The 27721-nt window shown below is 37.4% G+C and overlaps 3 protein-coding genes across 3 annotated transcripts; all 3 read left to right on the top strand.

Annotated features, from left to right (window-relative positions):
* The first annotated feature begins 413 nt into the window (after nt 1–413).
* On the top strand, nt 414–9624 carry LOC132179023 (uncharacterized protein At2g38710). Its single transcript, XM_059591639.1, has 5 exons — nt 414–776; nt 5879–5998; nt 7537–7651; nt 8259–8352; nt 9062–9624. Exons 1-5 carry the CDS (start codon nt 673–675, stop codon nt 9265–9267), a joined length of 639 nt encoding a protein of 212 aa, XP_059447622.1. The 5' UTR covers nt 414–672; the 3' UTR covers nt 9268–9624.
* A 1230-nt stretch (nt 9625–10854) lies between these two features.
* On the top strand, nt 10855–19666 carry LOC132180252 (vesicle-associated membrane protein 727). Its single transcript, XM_059593006.1, has 6 exons — nt 10855–10958; nt 11444–11704; nt 11792–11990; nt 12144–12264; nt 18961–19023; nt 19119–19666. Exons 2-6 carry the CDS (start codon nt 11515–11517, stop codon nt 19260–19262), a joined length of 717 nt encoding a protein of 238 aa, XP_059448989.1. The 5' UTR covers nt 10855–10958; nt 11444–11514; the 3' UTR covers nt 19263–19666.
* A 1181-nt stretch (nt 19667–20847) lies between these two features.
* On the top strand, nt 20848–27353 carry LOC132167371 (uncharacterized). The gene is made up of 2 exons (XM_059578323.1): nt 20848–21078; nt 26917–27353. The coding sequence occupies exons 1-2, from the start codon at nt 20967–20969 to the stop codon at nt 27237–27239; spliced, it is 435 nt and encodes a 144-aa protein (XP_059434306.1). The 5' UTR covers nt 20848–20966; the 3' UTR covers nt 27240–27353.
* Nucleotides 27354–27721: the final 368 nt, after the last annotated feature.

Here is a 27721-nt window from a genome sequence, read left to right as displayed (position 1 = left end):
AGTTTACATCTTATTAAGGATATTTTTATAATTTGGGTGATATTGCAATTTTTAGTTTGAAAATGACATTTAAAAATTGAGTGCTAGTTTTAAAAAAATAAATGTACTTTCTTATTATTTGACGGTTAAAAAAATAAAAAAAGTAGGCAAAAAGGAAGAAAAAAGAGCAAATGCAAAAGCGGACACAACGCACCCACCTGAGTGCAGTGCAGTCCCGACAAAGGAATCCTACTAAAGAAAAAGGTAAAGCAAGTGGGGTAACGTAAAGGCTATTCCCGAAATTAACCCTATACTCGAGGGTATTCTCAGAAACAAACACCCACCCTCTTTTCTTTTTTCCTTTTTCCTTTTTTTTTTTTTTTTAATTTGCAGAGAAGGCGTGTACCTCTGTAGGAACACAAAAAGAAAAAAGAAAAAAAAAAAAAAAGAGAGCAAGGGAGAAGACGAAAGCTTCTGTGTGCGCTCTCTCTCTCTCTTGCTTGTCTTTTCCATGATCCGCAATCATTTCAGGGACCAATTTCTCCCTCGCTCTCTCTCTCTCTCTCCATTAACATAAGCAGCAACAGCTGACAAAATCTGCTCCAAAAGAATCTGATCATATATATACATTAAAGAAAAAGAAAACGTTTCCTTTTGTTGTTTGTTTGTTTGACGTTTCGCAGAAGAGCGAACATGGTGTCTGCGAACCGTGAGATGGTGGTGTTCTGCTTCGACACGCTCGTCGCTCACTACAACAGCGAAGATGCTCCTCCCCCGGCCTTCGATGATGGTCACCAGTAATTCTCAACTAAAACCCTGCCTCCCTGTGTTTCATCCATTTTCGTCTTCTTTGTTTTTGGATTTTCTTGGCTTTTTTGGAGCTCGATTTAGTCGTTTGAGTTTGTTTGTTGATGTTGAGTCCTACAATAGCTTGTTTATGAATGTCGTAGTTGGATCCTAGGTTGGATGGTCATACTGTTGGATTCCATTGGGGAGAATGAAGCCATCTGATTGGAGAGAGCTTTTGAGGAAGAAAAGGTCTTTGAGGTGGTGAAAGCCCTTTTTTATGGCATTCTTCCAAGCTTGTTGGGATGTTCTTAAGGTTTGTATCATGAATGTTTTCCATGATTTCCATACTAGAGGTTTGTTTGAAAAGAACTTTGATGCAACCTTCATTACTCTTTTTCCGAAGAATCTTGGGGCGGTTGATATTAAGGACTTTCAACCTATTAGTTTGGTGGTTGGAGTTTACAAATAGTTGCCAAAATCCTAGCTAACATGTTAAAAATGGTAGGGGAGAAGATTAACTCCAAGCCATAGAATGCTTTCATCAGGGGTAGGTAGATCCTAAACTCTATTCTCATTTCCAATGAGTGTCTTGATAGTAGGATTAGATCCGAGGAGTCAAGTGCGTTGTGCAAGCTGGATGTTGAAAAGGTTTATGATTTTGTTAACTTGGAAGTTTTGTTGTTGTATATGCTGAGGAGATGTAGTTTTGGAGAGAAATTGTGTAAGTGGACAAGGCATTGTATGTCTTCGGTTTATTTTTCTATTTAGGTGAACGACACTACAAGAAGTTTTTTTTTTTTTGGTAGCTCTCATGGTTTGAGACAGGGAGACTCCTTGTCCCCCTTATTGTTCGTTATTGTTATGGAGGCATTAAGTCAAATGATTTCCGCATTAGCGAATGAGGGTCTATTTTTAGGTTTTTCAGTTTTGTTCTAGGCATGATGATGTTTTCAACATTTTCCACCTTTTGTTTGCGGATGATACTTTGATTTTGCGGGCTAACCTAGATCATCTCCGTAACTTGCTTTGCTTGTTCTTATGCTTTGAAGCGGTTTCAGGTTTGAGGGTTAATCTTGCTAAATCAAAGTTAGTTCCCCCGTTGGCAAATGTCATTGATGTGGAAGTTCTGGCCAGCATCTTGGGTTGCCAAATTTCTTCTCTTCCTATGACATATCTAGGCCTTCCATTGGGTGCTTTGTTTAAAGCCAAATCTATATGGGATGGCATTATTGAGAGGATAGAACGTCGTTTGGCTGGTTTGAAGATGATGTATTTGTCTAAGGGTGGGAGGGTGTTACCTTAATTAAAAGTACTTTATTTAATCTGTCTGCTTAATTCTTGTCTCTTTTTCCCCCTCTCAGTTGGTGTTGCCAACCACATTTAAAAGTTTCGATGGGAATTTTTGTGGGGTAGTATCGGTGAAGGCTTCAAATTCTATTTGGAGGTTTGTTCTCTGAACTTAGGAGAAGGGTTGGGGGTTTGTAATTTACTTTTGTTCAGCCGAACTCTTTTGAGAGAGTGCATGGGCGTCATGTTCATGAGAGAGAGGCTTTGTGAAGGGTGGTAGTGGACACTAAATTTGGTAGCGTGTGGGGTGGGTGGCGTCCTAATGAGGTTTACAGGTCGTTTGGGGTGCAACTTTGGAAGCATATCAGGAGAGGCTAGAGGGAGTTCTCTTGGCACACTAGATTTGAGGTTGGTGATAGCTCTAAAATTAGATTTTGGCATGATATGTGGTGTAGGGATCAGGTCTTCAAGGCAGTTTTTATGAACTTGTTCAGTTTGGCTCGTTGTAATGATGGCTCTATGGCTAACTACTTGGTGCTTTTCAGTGACTCTTATTAATGAAATATTAACTTTCTTAGAGTAGCTCATAATTGGGAGGTGGATCTCTTTAACTCGTTCTTTAACTTGTTGTACTCCCTCAAATTGAGACGAGGCGACGAAAACAAGCTTTGGTGGGTACCCATTCCAAGAGAGTGTTGTTCGATCTTACTACAATGTCCTTGTTCCCCACGATAGCACTCATTCCCTTGGAGGAGTATTTAGTAGAATAAGGCTCCTTTGAAAGTGATTTTCTCTGGTTGGCCGGCTGCTGTGGGGAAGATCCTAACCATGTATAATCTTAGAAAGCAAGATCTTGTTGTGGTTGAGCGGGGAGTAAGTGGACTGCCCTTTACTCCAGTATTAGATGGCTAGTGCCCTATGGAATACCATTTTCAGGCTTGGGTTCTGCCTAATTGAGTAGTAGACCTTTCGCATGCTAGAAAGGGCAATGTGGTAGGTTTTAGGATGCTTCTATGTGGAAGATGTTTCTGTCGTGCATTATGTGGTGTCTTTGGAGGAAAAGAAACAATTAATGTTTTGAAGACCATGAATAGACGATGGGGGATCTTAAGGATTTTTTCTTTTAGACTCTTTACCTCTAGACAACAGTTTTTTTCTCTAATGTTTATAGTTTTCATGTTTTTCTTGAGATATTTTCTTCTTCTAGTTAGTTGTATCTCTTATATACTTCTTGGGTACTTAGGTTGCGCCTTATATGCTTTTTAATAAATTCATTTATTTGTCAAAAAGGGAAGAAAATATATGTGTGTGTGTGCTCCTGCTTTTTACCCATGCAAGTCATAGTGAACCAAATTTAGCAAAACAAAGACCAAATATTCCTAGTATTGAGGCTCGATTCCAATTTCCAGCCCTTTTAAAGCCCAAACCGCCCTCCATTTTTGTATGTTCGTCCTCACTTTATTGACTGATATTCTTATCAGTTGATTTTTCAATCATATTGATTGCACCTTGCCATATTACCATGATATTCATTATATCATAGACTGCACTCATTTTTGTGTGTTTTGTCTTCAGTTTTTCTATTCAGTGATATTATTATCAGTTGATGTTTCAATCATTTTGATTGCACTTTTTCATATTGCCATGGTCTGCATTATATTTTAGGTTGATATACCTGACATGTAGAATTGCTTTCCAACTTTTATATGGAAGATGTACAGAGTTAGAATGCCGAAGTAGACAAAAGAAACCCTGACCTTCTTTATGTTTACACCAGCTCAAAATTTTAGTTATGGTTAATAGGTTTGACTCTCCAATATTACAGTTCTTCAGATTATCAATGTAGATATCTTTTCTTGGATACACATATGTGCAAATGCATGTGTAAATTTTCTGCATGCCTATTTTAAAACCATGTGATTGAGTGGTTCAGTTTGATGTCATGTGCTTGAATCAGGATTATGATATCTGCTAGTTAAAATTTTGATTGAGTGCATTGCATATTGGTCTCTCTCTCTCTCTCTCTCTCTGCTTGGCGTGCATATTTTTTTATTTGTGAGTATTTATAAGTCACTTACCTGAACAGCATCAAGCCCATGACTTAACCAACCGTCACCCTTTTCTATGGGGAGAGGAGATGCCAGTTGGCCCAAAGGCCATTGGTTCATGAATGTGAACATGCACTTTAGTCCATTGAGGCTCATGACTTGCTTTTCACTTTTGCTCTAGGAAACCTTAATGATTATGCCTAAAGCCTGTTTATGTAGGCCATCTAAAACATTGACAGTTGATTACCATTTTTTTTCCTCTTTTTATGCTATAAGATGTCAATAAGAAATGCAGTAAATACTTGTAATATACATTAGTGGATATATATTGGAAAAAGTTGCCTCCTTTATTCCATTACCTCTCTTCAATCAAGTGATTGAAATTTAGTGGTGGCAGAAAAGTTTTCCTCTTCAATCCTAGAATGCTCCATGTAAAATGCACCCTTCTTCCTTGTCAATACTTTAATTAAGATATAACTAATGAGACTTCTCTGTGCTAGAAAACACTGATATGAGCTGTGAAATAAGTTCTGCAAATAATTATGTAATCTTTTAGAATCTTATCTTGAAATTTTTTGTTAATGGAAATAATATCTGATGGGATCTATAAGTAAGTCCAAGGATTTGGTGATTCTTTTTATGATCAAATAGAATTAAGAGACAATGTGAACTTATTTATCTAAAAAGTGCCTGGTTTGTAAACTAGCAGTGGTTGAGAGATTTTTTTTTTTTTTTGGTACTTGTGTTTGAGAGAATTAGTTGTGGAGACTTGTGCAAAAATAGCATATGCCAGTAATACCCCAAGGATGGTTGTTAATGATGAACATTGAAGAATTTAATGTATTTAGTAATTTAGAAGAATAAGCTGATTGAGAGAAGGGAGCTTGTGGCCTTTGGAGTAATGCCTCCTTGATTAGAGGTTAGAATATATACAAACCTGATTTATTCAAAAAAGAAAAGAGAAAATAAAATAAAATAAAATAAAAATGCAGCAGCAGATTATGTTCATTGTTTACAATTTCCAACTTCTTCGTAAAAGCTTATCATTGCTGCTTGCATATGCCTTGAATATGTGATAAGTGTTAAGTGTCTCCTTTTTCCTGTTTATGTCCTGTTGTTCAGAATTATTTCTTCTGCTGACTTAGATTATCTTATGTTGACCACAGGACTATTTTTCCATTATTACTTGTATGCATCTGAGTTGTGAAGTAATTTCATCCTGGGCTTTCTTTGCATTTTTCTTTCTCTCTCAGACCTAGATAATGCTGCTGAAAATGTGCTAATTATCATGAATTGGATTTTTTTTTTGGTTTCCGTCTTTTCTTTTTTGCTACTGTACTGAGATGGGGATGTAGCTGTCACACTGTCATAGTGTCTTTGCAAGTTCACAATACCACTTTTTTTTGGATAAATAATGTACCACTTTGAAATGGGCTGTGCTCTTAGTTGCCATTTTGCTTCATTTTTCTTCATCACTGAAATGAATTTTTTTTTCTTTCTCGTAGTTTAGTTGTAGCATCTTCTCCAAATACATGGCTTGTGTATTTCCATTCCTTTGTTCTTTTCCTTTTGGTTTTAAATGGATCCAATAACAGTATCACACATTTTTCGTACAACATTTTTTTGAAGGTAATTGGATATATTGTAATAGTGTTGTTCATTATGTGTTTTTATTAAAGAATGCTTTGAAGAAAGAGATGAATTGCTCTGTAATATGCACACTAGAATTTTCTTTTGCATGATCCTTATCTGACACAAACAATACTTGGCCTCAGCCCATTGTTTGTTACTTGGAAGAAATTGGTGAATGGTGGGGAGCCTCGATTACGTGGATGTATTGGAACTCTGGAAGCTCGTTGGCTAATTAATGGCTTCAGGGACTATGCTCTAAACAGGTATTTTCATAAAACATGTACTTGGCATGTAAACTATTCAGGTGTTGTATGTTTTGACACGTACTTCACACTCATGGACCTGCATATGTACTCCTCTCATTAGGAGTTAGTCTTGGACAATATATGATAGCTATTTTTTTATATTCATATATATAGGGAAACTAAAGAATTGAAAAAAAAAAAAAAAAAAGCACTGTCTTGTGCTCTGTTTTTTCTGCTATCTTTGTAAATAATTAATGCATACTAAGTCAACATAAGTAGATAATGCTTAACCTGTAAATTATAATGGTGTACTCTAAAAGAACTAGAAAATCATACACAAATTTCTGGAATAGCCACTTAAATTATAGTTAATGAAGGGCGTTGAAAAGAAAATGGAAACACACATGGCATAATGAGAGTAGCGTTTAGCATGGTCCTTATCTGCTTATGAAGAGTGCAGCCTGCAAGCACAGATCAAACAAGCTTCAGCCTTCAGGTACTCCCAAAAAAAAGAGTAAAAAAAAAAAAAAAAACAGATCTATGGGTAAAAAAAGATAACTCATATACTTGGAACTATGGAAAAATTTCAACAAAAAAGAAAAAGAAAAAAAACAAAAATTTTCAGATGGGGAGATCTGTAGATAGAAATAGACTGAAAAAAGTACCTTCAGAAGAGATGTCTTCAGATCGGCAGACCTAAAGAGAAGATGAGATTTCTTTTCAGACCCTTAAAGTTTGAACGGCAGTTGCGAGAACGAAAAGTTTTATATATTATTATTTTTTTGAGAGGTGAAGGGAATAGATGGACTGTGGGGGAGGGAGAGGACACCGATGTATTGGCAGAAAGGCTGTGACAGTGAGAGAATTTCTACTTTTTTAGATGTAATGTTAGGGGTTTTTTTTTTTTAATTTTATTTTATTATTATTTTTTTTTTTTCTGGCATAGGAGAAGAGAGGCAGGGTTCTGGAATCTGCTGGAAGACGGGGGTCAGGGTCCGTGCGGTGCTAGGGTTAGTCGCTTGGTCTGTGGAACAGGAAAACTTTATCTTTATATACTAAAGGGTCACAGACCTGAAATTGACTTATGTCCCCATGAAACCAAGTTCCAACCCGTTAACCCTTTGGAAGTTAAATATCTAAACCAACCCCCCAACTGAAACTGATTGAATCAGTCCAAATTCAGTTGGGGTCGGTCGGCTGGATTGGATTCCCCAGATATGGGGCTGTTAAATTTCTTTACTTAGAAGTCCAAGGGATACATGCATTGTTTGAATCACTGCCATATTTCAAGACCATTATACGTCATTGGCCCCTGGCCCCCTGGAAAGGAAATAATAAAAATTTGTTTAGTGGGCCCATGGCTCTTTGGATTGTGTTGTGATTGAGATCTAGATTTAGGCCTGAGGTTAAGCTGGGTTGTCTTTGCCTCATCTAGAGGCTTGTCTGGCATTGAGAAAGATATTGCAAATGTTGTTTTTGCTATGTTTTAGTCCTTATCTTGTTATTCCTGTTGCATGCCTCTGAATCTTTTTCTTTGTATCTGTAATATATTGCAGTGCTTTGAGGGACCGCAGGTTTCCCCCTATACAGGCTAAGGAGTTACCTTATTTGGAGTGTACAGTTTCCATTCTGACTGATTATGAAACCGCTAACCACTATCTTGATTGGGAGGTATCTGCCTGGTTACTTGTTTTGACTTTTGTGGCACTTTAGATCAGGATTTATGGTCATATCTAGTTTGTTATCCTCTGCTATGATCCATTGCCTGCTCATACAATTTGATAGCATTTCTTTGCCCAAGGATACCTCATCGGTTGATCCTGACAGTTTGATGTGTTATTGTCTTTGTCACTGATTAAGGATGATGTTAAAAGTGGGGTTGATTGAAGTTGTCAAATGTGTAATTCTATGAAGAAGCTGATTTTAGATGTTCTTGGAATATTGTTTTTCTCTGTAGCTACTTCCAAATGCATCCATGATAATGGGATGGATGGAATTTTTAGATTGGTTAATGGCCGTGAACCTGGAGGTGGTTGGATCATTTAGCTCTATAATTGTTTAAATATTTTAATTGGTAATGCTAATACCATAGTGTAGCTTGATGATCAGATGCTGAATCTAGCAACGCGCATCTGTTTTTTTGCTGCATAATATTATGAGCAGCATAAAATGGGTTCACAGTGGGAGAATACTTATGTTTTGCTTAAGCGAAGTCTTGTAGTATGTTTATTTTTGTTGTCTTTTCCCACTTTCTGAACGTAGTGAGTTCGTACTGCAGGTTGGAAAGCATGGTATAATTATTGAGTTTACTGATCCGGACAATAATACAAGGCGAAGTGCCACATATTTGCCTGATGTGGCTGCCCATGAAGGTAACAATTCTCACTTTGGTACAAGTCTCTCAATTGTTACATGAACATCGTTTTGGTTATTTTTTGTTGTCAAAGAGGATGGTAATTCTTTTACCTATATGCTGTCTGATTATACTATAATCTTCTTGAATCAAATTTGAGTGAGTGGATGAACCATAAGTCTCATTTATCTGTTTCTGTTTAATATTTCGGTACTTCAACTACTTTCTTTCTGTAACTACACCGGTTGTCTTATTACCACTTCCCTTTGGTGAACATGAACCAAGATCCTCTATAAAACCCATGTCTAGTCGTCCCAAGGGATTGAGTTCAACCTTAATGTATCATCTTTTTTGTTTATTGGGTCACTTATTCACCAGTTTTACTGCAATTCTGTGTTCGTGGTGCTCTCATGCTTTAGTACTTCCAAATTAAAATTGATTTAAGTATAAAACAGACCACATATTCCGATGGAAAGCCAGGTGACATGATTATTATCTTTTTTGAAAGTGTATATTCATTTTCTTGGATGGTAGAGTTCCATAGTGCTAGGTTTATTTTCCAAGGAAGAATAAGATGTTTATTCAAAGATTACCTTGAAGTGCATTGAGTTTTCTTTTTTTTCCTTTTTTCCTTTTTTTTTCTTCCCTCTACCAATAATTAAGTTTGTGTGAAGTGTAGTTTTGTTCATCTGATCAAGTTTCCATTTCTTGCCTCTACTTCGGTTTAGGTTGGACAAAAACAGAGGCAATAGACTCGCTGATGCGAAAAGCTGGCTACAATGGCTCTATTTCCGAGTCACTCCGGAAGCGTATACGACTGACCCGTTACCAGAGCACACTGTTTACAATGCAATACGGTGAATATGTTGCCTTTGTCAAGGAAACCAGGGGAGCAGCTCCGTCTATTGTTGGGGCCAAGCCCGGGAACCATTGATTCTCCAAAATAGCTCTTGCTACGACCATAAAGCTAGTTTGGTCTAGACAAGAATAATTTAAAAGGAAAAGAAAAAAAAAAAACTAAATTGGGTGGGACTGGATTTGTTTGTGTTCCAGCCCTGACACCCAGGTAATTGTTGTTACCTGTCCATATCATTCTTCAAATTCATTTGATTTTGGAGAAAGAAACCAGAAAGAACAGGTTTCCTTGATTTCCATACCCAATATTCACGTTTAGCAGCTTCTCTGGGAATGCTGTGTTTGTAACTTGAAAATGGTCCCGGAGTGCTTTATCTTATTATGTTTATCTTCTGCTCCAGTATCCAATAATATTATTTGTTGGAATTGCACTTTAGCTTTGGCAATCTTCACCTGCATAAATTAGCTACCCGTTGATATTAGTTTGTAGCTAATTTATGCAAACTAGTATAATAAAGTCACGAGTCTCTCTTAACATATGTGAGAATCACATGTTTGTGTTTATCCTTAACTTTTTATTCAATTTGAGCACTTTTACTGACAAATCTATAAACCAAAAATATAACCCCCAACTTTTACAACCTAATTCCTGTGATCAATGTTATCTTAAAAGTCATTCTTTCAAAGAAAAAAGAAGTTTGTTTTGAGTGTGTCTATTGCAAGGTATGTATCACGGACAAGGATTTTCTCCATCTCAAATAAGATGGATAATATCTATTTTATGGTTATGATTTAAAGTTGGTGTAGATGATTTTATATTATTTAAATTTTTTAAAAGATGTATTATTATTAATTTCATATATTAATGAGGGGTAGGCGTGTTGTTGACCATGCACCACACTTCCTTTTCTTTTAGCTTTGTTGAGTTCACGTCGTTCAAATATTAACTTTGACTCTAGTTGTAGTTTCTCAGCGATCACTTTTTAAGTTGTCAATTATCGACTCTATAGCTCACATTGGAAAAGGGCGGCCACCCCTTTGCCAACCTAAATGAGGTGCAATTGTTACCCTTATTTGTTTATTTGTTTTTTTTTGTTTTTAATTTTTTGTTTTTATTTAGCATAAAATTGTAAGTTAGGTTAGATTATGTTATTTACGAATGTGACATGCATATGAAGAATTCAATATTGACATGGATAGATGTATAATATGTGACATCTATGGCATCTCTAAGTGGCCACGTGACCTTATCTTCTTGTTAGATATACACTAACAAAAATTTTACTTTTACACAAAAGCAAATCACATGAATTTATTCTATAAAATTCAAAGCACATGACTAATTCTTTAAAGATATAATGAACCATGACTGAATTTGCATTTTTCTTAAATAAAATTCATATTTTCTAGACAATTCTAAAATGCTTAAAAATATATTATAAATAAATATTTATCTATTTAATATTTTTTGATATTATCCTTAAATTGAACATAAATTTCTTATCAACTCTAACAAACATCTTATATCATTTTCTCAATTTTTTTAATATATATTTTTCTAATATATATATAAAATTTTAGAGAAGAATTCATGGAAAAATAGAGGACATAGTAAATAGTAATAGATAGTAATCCACGTTGTAAATATATAGCACCTCGACCACGTCGTTTCAGTAACTACCATCCCCCAATCGCCAACCCCGATAGTCATAGTCTCCCCCGCAAGTCTTACACGCGAAGTCATTCCTCCACATCTCCCAATTTCTTCAGGTTCTCTCTCTGATTCTAATTGAATTTTTGTTCTACTTTTTCTTTGATCCTCAAACTTAATTCATTCTTACATCTGTTTCTCATTTCATAACTTTTCTTGATCGGATCGATAATTTAATTATCTACTTCTTCCTGTTGATTATTCTGAATGAACTTAAGAATGGTTTTTGGGTCTTTAATCCAGTTTCCAATTACCCTATGTTTGGATGCTGAGAAAATTAAAAACCCATTTCACCGAAGTCAAAATGGTTGTGTGAGGCTCATTTCCTAGGAATAGGAACCAAAACGAATACTTGGTTTAGTTTTGGGGAATTAGTAACTAACCGCTTTTCTTGCGCTACTTGGGTGTTTTGTCTTTGCATGAATTATTATGTGGTGATTTATAAGTAGAAGTTAAACTAAATTCTAGGTTTTGATGGATCTTGGTGTTCTTGCTTGGTTGAATTGGGATTTTGATTAATTTATGGATTCTATCATCTGGTTAGGTTGCTGTTGTAACAAGGGACTGGTGAAATCTCTTTGTGTGTCTCAACAAGTTTGAAGCTATATTTCTGAAATGAGTCAGAGAGGCTTAATATACAGCTTTGTTGCGAAAGGAACCGTTGTTTTAGCAGAGCATACGTCATACTCGGGGAACTTTAGTACCATTGCTGTTCAGTGTTTGCAGAAGCTGCCTTCCAATAGCAGCAAGTACACATACTCGTGTGATGGGCATACGTTTAACTTCCTCATCGACAATGGGTTTGGTATTGGTCTTTTAGAAGTTGTAGTCAATTTCTTTTTAGTTTCTGATTGAAATGTCTGTCGTTGAGTTTGTTTCTTTGGGTGTGCAGTTTTTCTTGTTGTTGCGGATGAATCGGCTGGTAGGAGTGTGCCTTTTGTGTTCCTTGAACGGGTGAAGGATGATTTTAAGCAGCGATATGGTGCTAGCATAAAAAATGATGGCCCACACCCACTTGCAGACGACGACGATGAGGATGATCTATTTGAAGACCGATTTAGCATTGCGTACAATCTTGACAGAGAATTTGGGTGAGTATATGCTTGATTACATTTGAATTTTATGTTTTCTTTATCAGTTCTATTTGACAGAGAATTTGGGTGAGTATATGCTTGATTACATTTGAATTTTATGTTTTCTTTATCAGTTCTATTAGCCTGCAATGTTGTACTTTTGTTTATCAGGCCAAGGATTAAGGAGCACATGGACTACTGTATGAACCACCCAGAGGAAATGACTAAGCTTTCCAAATTGAAGGCTCAAATATCTGAGGTCAAGGGGATTATGATGGACAATATTGAGAAGGTACACATTTACTTACCTGTTGAGCGATACAGTAATTGATAGCCATGAAGAGTGTTAGAAGAGACATATATAAGTAACCTTAACATGATCCCGGTCCTTTGTGAAAGAGTACTACTGTATTTGTGTTTGGGCTTGTTCATTTATTTGCTTTTTTTGTTTTTTGTTTTTTGTTATTTTTTTTTTGTGGTGGGGTGTGAGGAACACCTCCCTGACTGGTTCAGGGGAGAAAGCGACAGAATAAGTTCCTGTCTTGCTGTTACTGAAATTTTAGCGAAAGCTTGTTCGCTACCTTTTACTTTGAGAATTGTTTAGATTTCTAATACAGAAATCATTATCATGAAGTGACAACCTTTGAAAGGATACTTGGAACAAGTAGCATGCTGCTATGTATAAAATTTTGAGAATGTTTATAATAATTATGCTATTGAAGATGGAATCCCTGGTTTGGTTTGCAGAAGTGAAATGCTCAGTGATCATTCTAAATTAGGTTTGATGCTTCTACTACATATTTTTACAGGTTTTAGTTTTGTTTGAGATGAGATGATGTTTCAGTTCCTGAAATGCATCTAGAGAGTATGCCTTTTTCTTGCTGCTCAATATTGATTGTTGGAATGTTTTTGCTCCTCTTTCCCATCAAAAATAAAAATATTTAAATTCAAATGCTACTGGTTCCTTTTCCTTTTTTTTTTTTTCTGTTGGGTTTGCAAAATCAGATCTTTGTATTGTTCGGCTTTACCTTGTATTTGTTTCACTATCTAATCTATCATTTTTCTTGAGCAAGCTTGTGAACTGTTGCTTATGTTACCTGATATTCTTTCCATCATCTTTAATGTGAGGTTGGTGGGGTGGAAAATGGGTCTTTTATCAGAAGGGGGAGGCTAACGCTGATTAAAAGCACTCTTTCTAGCTTACCAACATATTTGCTATCTATTTTCCCATTCCATCGAGTGTGGCAAATAGGTTAGAGAAGATGCAAAGGAATTTTTTATGGGGTGGTACCAATGAGGAGAAGAAGTATCACTTAGTTAAATGGTCTTTAGTCTGCTCTCCTTTGTAGAATGGTGGCTTGGGGATTAGAAATCTGCGTAGGTTTAATCAAGCTTTATTGGGTAAATGGTTATGGCGTTATGCTACGGAGAGGGAAGCTTATTGGAGGAAGGTCATTGAAGTAAAATATGGGAGCATGGATGGAGGTTGGTGTACAAAACAGGTTGAGGGGTCTTTTGGTGTTGGCGTTTGGAAGCATATTAGGAGTGGGTGGGAGTCTTTTTCTAAGTTTATCAGATTTGAAGTAGGAGATGGATCCCATATTAGGTTTTGGCACTATATTTGGTGTGGGGATCAACCTTTAAAGGAGGCCTTTCCTAAATTGTTTCATATAGCTAGAAACAAAGAGGCTTGGGTGAGTGATAATATGCAGATTTTGAATGAGGAAGTTCATTGGAATGTTCCTTTTTTACGAGCGGCTCAGGACTAGGAAGTGGAGGTGGTGATGGATTTCTACAGCAAATTGTATGAGACCCGGCGCCATTTGGGGGGTGTGGACCGCATTTGGTGGATTCCCTCCAAGAGAAAGCTTTTTGAGGTGCGATCATTCTTTGGAGTGCTTTCTTATTCTTTGGAGAGGCATGAGGTGGGGAGCTCTTCTTTCCCGTGGAAGAGTATATGGAAGGTTAAAGTTCCACTTAGAGTAAGTTTCTTTGTGTGGACAGCTACTCTAGGAAGGATCCTCACTTTGGATAATCTCCGCAAGAGAGTCTTGATCGTGGTGGATTGGTGTAGTATGTGTAAGAGGAGTGGTGAGTCTATCAATCATCTCCTCCTCCATTGTGATGTGGCACGTGCCCTTTGGAGTGTTCTTTTTACCCTTTTTTATGTGAATTGGGTCATGCATGGTAGGGTAATTGACCTCCTAGCTTGCTGGAAATGCCAAAGAGGTAATAAAATGGCGAGGGAGGTGTGGAGAATGGCCCCTTTGTGCCTTATGTGTACTATTTGGAGGGCGAGGAATGCTCGATGTTTTGAAGATAAGTAAATGACAATGGCGGAGCTTAGCAATAGGTTTCTCAAATTGTTTTTCCTTTGGGCGGGAGCCTTGAACATTCCTCAAGTTTTTACCATGCATCAATTTGTGGACTTGTGTTCTTCATTTTATCTTTAAAGGGTGTGTGTCTATGTATACTTCCTATGTACTAGGGTTGTGCCCCTCTACGCTTTTTAATTAATCACTTATTTATCAAAAAAAATGTGTTTTTCCTGTACTCTTATCTTTTCCACTTTTTGTTCTCCTGAGTCTTGATGATTGTTTTGTTTTTGAAAGCTTTGTGATTGCGACTTGTTGGTTGTGACTCAACACTTTCTATATCCAGTTTAACTCTGTACCTGTAATTTCCTGCTTTCCAGCTATTTTATGTTGTAGTCATTTAATTAAAACATGATATGCAGTAAATGTTTTAAAGGATACATGTTTTTTTAATTAAAACATGCTATGCATTGAAGGTTTTAAAGGATACAGTTTCTCTAAGAATGTGTTGCACATTTTCCTTTGCATTGAAAGCTGTGCTTGCATCCACCCTCTTATAAAAAGGTGTAATAATAACCATCATTAGTATCTACAAGCATCATTATTGTGCTAATGAGAAGACAAACCAAAGTATTGAGCAACATAATGTGAAATACTTCATGTTCTCTCTCGCACTAGATTGTGGTGCAATAAAAATTCTCTATTGATTTTACAGAATGTGGTGACTGCCCCTTGAAGTTGGAGGTTTGGGAACTTGGCAAGTGGGGGTCTAGTGTTGCTTGATTAATAGATTTGGAGGTTTGGTGCATAAAGTGCTAGTTTGTGGAGAAATATTTTAAGGTGGTCTTGAATAGAGTGAGGTGCTGTGAGTATAGTGTATAGGGTATGGAGAGAAATTGTAAGGTGGTCTCAAAAGGAGGTTCTGCAAAGTGGATCAGATCGTTATTAGTATATAGAGTATGTAAGACTTATTAAAAAAAAGAGTATGGAAGGGCATTTGGAAATGGTTAGAAGAAGCAAAAAGAGGGCTATTCTTTGTGGTGGAGATGGCTTTCGGTAATCATTTTGGTGAAAAAGTGGTTTAGTGGTACTCATATAAAGCCTCAATTCCTGGATTGAGTGATTATTTCCTGATTGATATTTGGTTGTGGATTTGAGTCAGGTTGGGGCATTAAGCTCTTTACCCTTTTTGTTTTTGGAATAGTAAAGTATTGGCGGGGGTATATGTTATGTTCAATCTCAAGGGGTGATTGGAGTGGAGTGTTTTGTTGTATTTGTATGTATTCATGGTAAAGGGTGGTGGAGTATTCCCAGTTTAGGCTGTGTGGAGTGCTTTTGAACCTTGAAAGTGGTCCCTTCTGCCTGGAGAGCCACTAGGGACAATATTTTGATGTGGACTACTTAAGAAATAGGAGTGAGAAAGTTCATGTAAATATTGCCTATACAAATAGGGAGGGGTAAATAGTATTACATTTACATTTGCTTTTCCCTATTGTGTATGAGTTCTAGTCTTTTATGGTATTTGTTGATTGATCTTGGTGAAGTTCAGTTCAGAGTCTGGAGAGCATTTCTCCTTGTGCTATCTGCATGCATTTGCATGCATCTGTTTAATGAAACTGAGTTTCTCTATCTCTCGCTTATAGCAGTTTTAGTCATATCAATGCTTGTTTGGTGTTCATTCTAAATGAATTTAATGGCTTGACTTTTGTTAACTTTGCGATTAACCTATCTTTGATCTTATTGGGCTAGTACATAGTGCATACCATATGTTGATCTAGAGAATAATTTCGGTTTAGTTGATGTTGTTCTATATTAAGGATCTTTCTGTGTTAGACTCTAAAGAGAATAATAATAGAGGCTGTTCAAAATGGAAGACACTAACTGAAACCCAAATTTAAGTCTTCTGTACCATCTGCTGCATTGGAATAGAGGCTTGGACAGAATGGGTGAAAAACTATTGTGCTATATCATATAAACATTTAGAGAATAGCAAGGTATGTCCTTGTCAGAGGTCATCCTTACTTTGTTGACTCAAGTCCGCCTTCTATGTTAACGTTAATTTGAAATGAGAAATCCTATGAAGGATAGGGTCAATTGAATAGCATCAAATGGTTTGAAGGGAAAAATAGTTTATGGCTCTCATCCAGGTAGGTAGTTGGCATGGATTCATCATTGACATGCTAGATCAAAAGATTTCTTGACCAATTTGAGTTCTAGCCAGTATCCTCTGAACTACTTTGGCTAAATTGAAAACTGCCACTGCCATTGGTAGGTGAGTTCAGTTTGAAGGTTTTAAACAAATCTCACATTTAGTCAGGCTAGGTTGCTGAAATCTTCCCTTTACTTTTTGGTTATGGATGTCAAAAATTAAATGAATTAACAATATGATGCTAAGGGCCTCATGAGCTAGGTTTGCTTCTTTTGGGAACTATGTGATGAGCTAACCTCATAAACACAGGTATTACAAAAAGGAGTTGACATATTGTAACTACGGGCCTTTAATTAATGAGACCAAGAACAGAGACACTGTTATAATATTAGTATAATTACTTATCTGGACTAGGCATGTTTAAGATTGATAAGAATAATATTGACTTTGTTTGTTAATGTTTTTTCATTCTCCCTTTTGTTTTTTGTTTTCAAAAAAAAAATTAATCCAAAACACTCAAAACTACTTTCATCTTTATATCATATTAGAACACTTTTTCAAACTAAAAAACATCCTCTAAAATGAATTACCAAATGGAACCATTGTTTCTAAAGGTGAATATGGATCAATAGATTGAGTGGTACACACACACACACACACACACACAGATATATATATATATATATATATATATATATATTGAAGATTTTTAAGTGAATGTGTGCTGTCTCCATGTCATGCTGTTAGCACATTCCAGTTCAGGTTTATTAGAAGTATAGAGGAAGATTTTTTTAAAAAAATTCTTAAGGACTTGCTATATAAGATGTTAAAATATGTAAAATGAGAGCCTTGCAACCTTCTGTCAAAATGAAAACGCACAAACACGAAGAAAGCTCATAAGTTTCTGCTAATGCTTAAAGTCTAAGCACCAATACTTTGTAAAATGAAATGGACGTGGTCTCTCGATTCTTTGAGTTGTTATACTCCCAAAAAGTTCGGTACGGATGTGAGGATACAATTTTTCGGGTTCTATCGAAAAGGAAGACATTTGCGGTGAAGTCTTACTATCACGTATTGTCTACTTCGGTATAGTCTATTTTCCCTTGGAAGAGTATTTGGAAAGTAAAGGCTCCACTAAGAGTGGCTTTCTTTGTGTGGATGGCAGTCCTATTTTCCCCTGAAAGAATATTAACATTGGATAATTTATGCAAGAGGTATTATGGTGATTGAATGGTGTTGTATGTGTAAGCATTGTGGAGAGTCAATCGACCATTTATTCCTGCATTGTGAGGTTGCAACAGAAATATGGAGTGTACTGCTTCAGCTTTTTGGTGTTGATTGGTTTATGCCTCGCAGGGTGAGCGAGTGTTTGGGAAGTGGGAGAGGACAGCTGGGCAACCGTCGTGCTTTGCACTTATGGCAGATGGTTCCATTGTGTGTGATGTGGTGAGAGCAGAATGCTCAAAGTTTTGATGACCATGAGATAGGATTGATTGATTTGAGAGTGGCATGGCATACTCCGAATGTTTCTACTTTTTCTGAATTTTTAGATTTATGTTCTTATTTCTATATGGATTGGGGGTCTCTTGTATTCTGCCTGTATACATGGGTTGCACCCCCTCTGTGCGTTGTTTGGATATACATATTTATCAAAAAAAAAAAGTCTCAAGCACCAATACTCTTTAGTTGGGTAGCGGAACTTTGCAAAGCGCTAAATGATATTACAGGACCATACAGGCATTTAGTGTTATGTGAAAACCAAAGTCCATTTTTGTATGGGAATTATTGACAATTATTGATAGTAAGAGAGGGTGCATGCCTGAAATAACGAAGGTCCTCTGGTGATAGTAACTTAGATCAAATGGTTTTTCATGATACATGTAATGTTCTTGTATAGCTTCTGTTGTTGAGAGCTTTTAATTTTTGAGATCAGTTGGATGATTGAGTTGTGTTGGATTTACTTAATTCTGTTATGAGCTGTTTGGTTGCAAAGATGAAAATCATCTTTTGTTGTTTTCAAAAGTTAAATTTATTTCCATTTCTGAAAGTAATTATGCAAGATGAAAGCTGTTTACTTTTCTCCTCATGAAATGGCTGATGAAAAAGACCACATATTTCTTCTGAAGATGGCTCTCTTGTCACCTTCTTCTGACTAAACCATCTAACTGCAACTTCAATTCCCTGAATTTTATTGTGGCAGTCTGAGATTGATGTTTGATTCTTTGCCATTGAACTTTACATTGGCTTGTTTGGTCGCTACCTCATATGCTCTCTTCCTTACATGTAATTGATGTGAATTAATGGAGACGTTATGTGGTTTCAACACCTTTGCAAATGTTTGAACTGTAGGGAAATAGCCTAACCAATAAGAAGGGATAGCATAATCAAGTACACACACACACACACACGCTCTTGAGGGAAACAAAATGACCAGCCAAATCTATTTTTTCACGTAAGATTAGACTCAGAACACTAGTTTCTAATAGAATGAACTTAAGATGAAAATTTGGACCATGTAATGCAGGTTTTGGATCGTGGGGAGAGGATTGAACTTTTGGTTGATAAAACAGAGAATTTACAGTTCCAGGTACATAACATCTGTCATTCAGTTTTACTAGCTTGACATGGCTTTTGACCTATATCTGATTCATTTGCTTGTTGGGATTTTTGTTCTGGATCCAGGCTGACAGCTTCCAGAGGCAAGGCCGGCAACTTCGACGAAAGATGTGGCTGCAGAATCTCCAAATGAAGCTGATGGTAGGAGGAGCAATCCTCGTTGTGATCGTCATACTGTGGCTTATTGCCTGTCGAGGTTTCAAATGTTGATGGGGAATAGCAAAAAAGGGAGTCTTCAGTAGTAACTTCTGTTCTTCTTGTTATTTGGTGTACAAATTGTTATTGTTCATGTATATGGAGAGACTAATGCTGGAACCCACAACCTTACTGCCTTGTACTCCCTTGCAATTAAACGACCTCTGTACTACCGGATGTTTTTACTACTAATCTGTTCATAAATAATCTAGGGATGTGGTCTATTGAGCACTTGTTTACTTATTCTGCAAGTGTTCTTTGTTTCCCGAGTACTCGGTTCGAGTGCACCGTCGACACTTGAGTTGTTTGGTTATTGATACTTGATAGATAGAGCAGCAGTGGATGAATTATGAAAGATGTATCACCTATTTTGGCATATCCTTTTGGGAAAATAATAAAAACTGGTCCATATTATTTTTTTTTTTTCGCTATTTTAATTTAGTTATTTAGTTTTCAATTTTGACAATTAACTCAGTTTTTCCCATGTCTTAAATTGTTCTTTTATGGACTTGTCATGTTAACAATGCACCATGTGAGACTCGTCAATGCATGTTATGTTATCCAAAAAAGAGAACTAAAAGGGGATAGTTGGACCACTCCTTAAGTGGTGGTGGTGGTGTTGGTGGTGGTTTGAGGTTGTGGGGGACCATCCTCACCCTCCCACCTCTTTTAATCCCCACCCTTTTTAGTTTTTAAACTCAAGTGGTGTGCAAGTGGCAGACCAACATAATGAATGTTACATTATGTTGTTGGCAAGTTGTGCAATGGCAGCTGCCCTTTCAGGTAATTCAACATGAAAGGAATGGATTTAGCATTTGAAATTAAAACTAAACCCTAGAAAAACAACAGCATTTACAGCACCTAAGCCTAATTCGAAAGGAATCATGACCGATTGTGACTGCCAAGAATGATGAAGAGCAGTCAGAATTTTGGGATGCTCAAAAAGGAAGAGAATTTGTCTGTCTTACCCAAATGATCCTGAATCTGATGCTGCAGAAAATCAAATTGAGTTTAATGATTATGATTTGGATTTTTGTATAATTTAATGGTAAATGGACGGTGTTTGTAAAAAGTTATACGGTTCCCATTCTTTATTCTTTTATTGTGATTGGGTCATAATCTCACCAAATTGAAACTTTCAACTATTTTTGTCTGATTAAGAAAAATTTAATCTTCTTCACATTGTCATTTTTTGGTAGTTTAAGATAAACATTGTCGCAATTAAAAGTTTAAGATGAACATTGTCAATCGAGTGGTAGTTTGAGAGTACTTACCGACTTTGACTTTATATACACCGTTAAATGCGCCAACAAAAAATTATATGCGGATTTATACTCAATGAGCCTTAGATTTTACACCCACCGTTTTATTCATTTTAGCTTTACATAGGATTAGGAAGGGGCAAACCATTGTCCAAAGATTCGTGTTCATGGGGTGGGGCCATACATGCCCTACTACTCTTTTTTTCCCCAACTATTTTTTTTTTTTGTTTTTTCTTATCCTTCTATTCACCCTTTTTCCCTAACTGACTTTAGAGATAAGTATCATCTTCTCTACTTTACCAAAAACTCTATAAACACAATCAACTGCAACTTATTTACACCTATACGCATGCATATATGTCTATATATATAAACATATATGTACATCTATATGGAGAGAGAGAGAGAGAGAGAGAGAGAGAGAGAGAGAACAAAATATACGATTTGAAGGTCCTATATGCATGGAAGCCAAATGGGAAGTAAAGAAATAGCAGTGTTTCTCATATTCTTCTCCTACCTTCATGTTTTCGCAATTTCTTCCCCTCTTCAGATGGCCTTGCCTTCTTCAGGTACTTTTGAGTTACTTTTAGCCCTCGTTTGTGTTACAAGCTCATTTCTCCCCTTCTAAGTTTTTTGTGCCTCTAATTTGGGTCTCAAATTTGACCCTGCAATTCTTCACATCCTTGCTTCTCAATTTTTTCTTTTTTTAATTATTATTTAAAAAAAAAAAGAAAATTATAGAAGCTAACCCAAATCCCTCACATAAAAAGTATAGTCAAGAAAGCCAAATCATCCCTCACATGGAGAGATTGCAAGGACATGGTGATCCCCAAAACACAAGAGAAACTATTCAAATTTAAAGTAAAAAGATAATGACCTCAAACCCTTTAGTTTATACTTTGGAAAAGTCCCAAGGTACCAAGGGAATCAAGGAGAAAATGGTGCCTGCCTTTGTCTTTTTTGGTTAAAGAGGGATTCTTACGAGGCACTTTGTTTATTTCTTATCTTGAATGGAAACCTTTATATTATGCCAAAAGGATTGAGGTCTTGAATTTTAGAGGCAAATCCTTCACTTCATCCTGCTATTTTAAAATGAACAATTTCTTCTTAGGTCATAACATTAGAGAAACTTTGAATCTCTGAAACTGCAACAAATTCTTGTCTCCACTTCTTATATTGCCTCTGCATAAAATTCCCGACCTATGACAAGGAATCAATATTTTACTTTGAACCGTCCTCAAGAGGTAGTTCAATCGGCTGGGATCACGCCTAATAAAACGGAGGTCACTAGTTCGAATCCCCCTCCCCCCTCTTGTGCGGACATGTCAAAAAAAAAATATATATATATATATATATTACTTTGAACCACTATTCAATAGCAACTGTTGAGACAGTTGTCAACCCTAGTAGCGACTTGATTCCTAAGCTTGTTAAGAGTAAAAATTGATCAGTGATAAAAGGCCGCAAAATGGGGGTGTTGCGGCCGTTCCACCTCTGATGCCTAAGTTAGAATTGTATAGAATGAGAGTAAATAATAATAGAGTAATGATAATGAAAAATGAGAGTAGTAGAGATAGGGTGTCCTTGATATTGTGGTGTGCTGCTCCTTCTATAAATGGACCTTGAGAGTGACAGTCAAGACTCTCACTTACTTTCCTCATATATTGGTAACCACCCTTAGAAAGTGGGATGTAGTTGTTTTGATAATATATTATGTTGGAGCTATTTCGGCGGTATTGAGTTTATTGAGAGGATCGAGGTGGAGTATCCTTGAGTTGATTGTGTGTAAGTCATTGTGGGACTCTTACTTGACTTCCTTGATCTTTGGGAATGGTTGCTTAATGGATATTTCCCCTAATAATCTCTAAGAGGTTGTGTGGCGATTTCCAAATGTAATTGGACTCTATTTGACAAGATTGAGTTTGTTAAGCCAAGATTGAGTTTGTTGAGCCAAGATTTGGCTTCCCCTATTATTGGACATGTACGATCTTATGTCTAACTGCACGATTCTGAGGTGGATCGGTAACCGTTGGCTTCCCCTACTTAGGGCTTTTGATTATAAAGATTTCACAAGCCCTTTACTGATGTGCCTTATAAGCCATGGGTTTTCATTCATAGTGGACCTCAATTTTGGCTTTTGTAAAGGGAAAAGTATTTTGTCTCACCAGTACCCCGCCATTTCCTTAGGTCACAGTGGTTGCCTAATGGGAATTAATTTCTTTTCTTCGCACCAGTAATGTTACCATTGTCTTTTGCAATTCTTGTATATATTTATTTGAATTCGATCCAAGCATGTTCCACCAAAGTCAAGAAAAATTATCGCACTAATTACTCTGTAATTGATTTTGATTTTGGGAGAAGAGTTTGTGCGTTTGGTGCTAGAAGGCCCAAGAAGATACCTCGTACACAATCCGAAGATGTTGATTTGGTATGTAGGCATACTCATGCACTATTTGAGTAGTATGAGGTTTAAAACATAAGTCCATAGGTATCTATATGGATGCATGTATGAGTGGATGTCTGCATGAATGGATGCATGTATGAGTGGATGTCTGCATGAATGGATGCATGATCGGAAGTATGAATGAATGTATATATGTATGTATGTATGTATGTACGCATGGCTTAATATGTCGCGGAAGTAAAGAGCAAATAATCATAGGAAAAAGTAAAGAGTAGCAATTAATATGCCATGCATCCATTTTTGAGCTTGGGGAGACGAGTTTGGGTGTCTGATCCAAGCAGGTCAAAGGCGATACAGCGGGTCCAAGGCAATACAGCGGGTCCAATGTGATACAACATGCACAATCCGACGATGGCGTTTTAGTAAGTGGGCATATTACCGACACCTTTGAAGATTGCGATTTGTACTTTGGTAAGTAGGCTACCCGACACTGTTTTGATTAGTTGTATAGAGGGGTACTATCTCTTGGGATGTGATATACCCCTATCAACCCAGGCAGGATGTTGGCCTTTTACTTTTCCGTCGTGCAATGCGAATGGAGGCGTTTTCGTGTTGGTGGGCTACCCGGACACCGTTTTAACTAGGTGTGTAAAGGAGTACAGCTTTTGTGAACGGGATATACTTTTACCAACCCGGGTGGGATGTTGACTCTTCACCTTTGTTATATCATGCATGTGGAGATTTGTTTTTGTAGGTGGGCTACCCAGACACTGTTTTAATTAACCGCGTAAAGGAGTACCTTTACCGGCCCAAGCAAGATGTTGGCTCTCACCTTTTAAGTGGCAATTTTTTGGTAGGAGTGCATAATGTAGAGTGCCTTTAAAGTGGCGATTTTTCCTGCAAAATGGTCCCAATGGTACCATGGATCCTCTAACGCTCATGTTGGCTCGTGTTTACATGGGGTTGACAATACGTTAGCCAATTTTTAAAGAAACAACGTTAGAAAATGTATAACAACAAATAAATGGTAGCAAAACCTAAAGTAGATGTTGGGGAGAAGTAGGGATCGGAAATTTGAAGAAAAAAAAAGAACTCGTTGATGAGGCCGCCGAATTTGGCAAGTGTCCGCTTGATTTAGTAGTTGTCTGACGGGTTTAGCAGTCCGCTGGGCTAGGTAGGTGTCTGGATTATGTAATGCTTCCTTTAGCAGTTAACTAGTTAGCACTTTTATTGGATGTGCCTTTCGATCTTCCTTGATAAGAACGGAGCTTACGGTTGTGGCTAAAGACGCCAAATAAACATATAGTGGTTCACCTGGTTCTACATTACTGAGGAGCGGGGTATGCTACGAAACTATTTTCTGCCCTGCGAGACTGAATGTCTCTTTTTGGTCATCGACTCTCCCCTCTTTCCGGAGATTTTTCTTTCTTTGCTTGCTCTGCAAATGCTTTTATTGTTTCCTCCGCATTGATAAATTTAGCTTTCGCCATGAGTTCTTCCAAATGTTGTAGTGGCTTGCGAGCTGCCTTTGCCATAAATGGGCCATGAGGCCATATCCCTCCCAAAAGGAATGGGGGTACCACCCTCTCGTCTAGGTCGTCGACAGTGAGTTCTCCCAGTTGAATCGAGCCATATAACTTTTTAATGACTCATTCGACTCCTGTTTTACTGTTAGTAAATATGTCGCCGGCCTACGACGTCGACGATTTCCAATAAAATGGGAAAGGAAACTTTTACATAGCTCAGCAAAAGTCCCAATGGACTGCGGTTGCAGACTGCCGAACCAACGTCTAGCTGCTCCCTTGAGAGTGAGCAGGAAGGCTCAGCAAATGATCGCATCTGATGAGGCCTGTAACACGATGTGAGCTCGGTAAGTCTCTAAATGGTATGCTAGGTCTTTGCTCTCGTCATAACAGTCCAGGTGCGGCAGCTTGAACTTGGGGGCAGATTGGCCTCGGCTACCTTTTTGGTGAACGGTAAGTCTGTTCCGCAGAAACCGTCGCTTGTAGGGTTGTGAGAACCATTCAATTGTTGAGATATATTCTTCAGTTCAGCTTGGATAGCGTCCACTCTAGCGTCTGTCGACTCAGTTTTTCCCTTGCCTCTAGGCAACTTGGATAGCGTCCACTCTAGCGTCTGTCGACTCAATTTTTCCCTTGCCTCCAGGCAACTTGGATAGCGTCCACTCTAGCGTCTGTCAACTCAGTTTTTCCCTTGCTTCCAGGTAGCTTTTTAGGTTTGTTTGGATGTCTTAGGTTGATATTCTGCATCCGATGAGTCTTTCTCCCTGTGCTAATTCTCGAAACTCCTTTGCAACAGCAACTCCATTGTTTCTAAAATGTGTCCAAGCTGGAACTCCAACGTCCCTAGGTGCATGTCAGTTGGCAAGTGCGGCCCAAAGACGAAGGGTGTTGTTAGAGTTTCAACAGTTTCGGTGACATTTGAATCATTTTGGTTGGTGTTCTTTGGCTGGAGGGGAGGAACATTGGCCATGTTGAGGGTATCTTCGGTTTGGCCTTGAGATCTCGTGGCTACCATTCGTGACCTTGTCTTGTTTGAACTTTGGATCATTTAAATGATCCTCGTTTCCCACAGAAGGCGCCAACTGTTGAGACAGTTGTCAATCCTGGTAGCGACTTGATTTCAAAGCTTGCTAAGAGTAAAAATTGACCAGTGATTGAAGGCCGCAAAATGGGGGGTGTGGCGGTTGTTCCACCTCCGATGCCTAAATTAAAATTGTATAAAATGAGAGTAAATAATAATAGAGTAATGATAATGAAAAATGAGAGTAGTAGAGATAGAGTGTCCTTGATATTGTGGTGTGTTGTTCCTTTTATAGATAGAGCTTGAGAGTGAGAGTCCTCGCAGGACTTTCACTTGAGAAAGTGGGATCTAGTTGTTTTGATAATATATTCTGTTGGAGCTATTTCGGTGGGATTGAGATTGTTGAGAGAATCGAGGTGGAGTATCCTTGAGTTGACTCAGTGTGTGAGTCATTGTGGGACTCTTACTTGACTTCCTTGATCTTTGGGAATGGTTGCTCAATGGATATTTCCTACGATAATCTCTGGAAAGGTTGTATGGCGATTTCTAGATGTACCTAGACTATTTGGCAAGATTGTGTTTGTTGAGCCAAGATTGGGTTTGTTGAGCCAAGATTGGGCTTCTCCTATTATTGGACTTGTACGATCTTATGTCTAACCGCACGATTCTGAGGTGGATCTGGCGATAACCGTTGACTTCCCCTTCTTAGGGCTCTTGATTATAAAGATTTCACAAGGCCTTTACTGATGTGCCTTATAAGCCATGGGATTTCATTCATAGTGGGCCTCAGTTTTGGGCTTTTGTAAGGGGAGAAGTAATAGAGACAATTAAAGAAGGTAATTAGAAGTGGTTAATTAAGATGATGTTTTAAGGTTCCAACACACACTCAACATAAAATAGTGGCATAAAATAAAAACGAACCTTATTCCCACTGGATCATTAAATTTCTAATGCATGTGCATGATAAGTCACTCTGCCACTTCTGTTAATTTTGACAAACTCATGGAATATTGTCTACAGGGGTGATAGAAATATTGTTCTTTCACTATTATGTAATCACCATCAAAATTTCAATGTACGTAAAACATTCACAAAAGCTTATTTTCACTAATACGTCATCCAAATTATATAACAATTATATGTAACAATCTACTAAATAATATTTACTCTAATAGGAGTGAAACCCTAGAAGAGAGTCAGTTCAATATTTGGTTTTATAATATGGTTGATTTGGTTTTGGCTAGAAGAATTCTGCAAAGCCATCAACTTAAGATTGGATTGCTTAATCTAACGCCAACATTTAACTCAACTAGATACTGTAAACCAGTCAACCAAGCAAACAACCTCAAAATTTTATATCAGAATGCATTTTCTTAAGCTTGAAGCACACAAGAGCCTTGCCTCTCCATTATGCCACTCACCTTTTCCAAATGTACCCTCCTAATATTGCATTTTGCAGATTCTTCGCAGGAAAGTCACTTGGGAGAAAAAAATGTACCTCGGCATGGCAGCAAGATTGGACATGCCTACGGACATGGAAATGGTGGACATGTTAATGGTGGTCGAGTCACTGGCGCTGGTGAGAATGGAAATAATGGCGGCTCCCGTTCACCTAATGGACAAGGAGGTACAGCATTTATCCCGGTATATGCAGCAGGTGCCGCCAATAACCACCATCATCAACATGGCTCTGGCAACAGCAACCGGAACTCCATAGGAGTTTCAATCTTAATCTTGGTTGCAGCCACCTTGGCTTCTCTTATCACTCATTTGTACTACTAGTACAATAAATTATGTTGCTTCTAACTTTCTGTTGTAAGCTTACTTCTTATTAACTGATGCTTTGCTGTAAATATCGGTTACTCTGCTTTATGTATTGAATTTGGTTAGTGTTTATGCTTCATGTGTTTAAAAAAGTATGCAGGCAGAGTCTGATGCATGCATTATTTGCATTTGCCTTGTTTAGATTAATGCTTTATGTTGAACGAAGATCAAGATGTTTACCAGATTATTGTAAACATATGAATCCAAAGAGAAGAAAAAACAAACAAACGAAAAAGAAGAAGTGATTTTTGGGAGGGTGAGGTCATGGGTTCAAGTTCTACCGGGTGGATAGTATAAAGTGAAAAATGTAAATAGTAGGACCAGGAGTTCTTCAGCTTTCTGCTATATTCTTGTTTAGAAATTTAAGGTCTTGTCATACTCTCACTCAGTCATATGAAGCAGTGTTTAGGCGAATGGAACATTCTTTCTTCAATTAGTAT

The sequence above is a fragment of the Corylus avellana genome, chromosome ca1, assembly GCF_901000735.1.
Source record: "Corylus avellana chromosome ca1, CavTom2PMs-1.0".
NCBI lineage: Eukaryota > Viridiplantae > Streptophyta > Magnoliopsida > Fagales > Betulaceae > Corylus > Corylus avellana.
The sequence above is the reverse complement of the archived record's forward strand: the minus strand, read 5'-3'. Positions and strand labels throughout refer to the sequence as shown.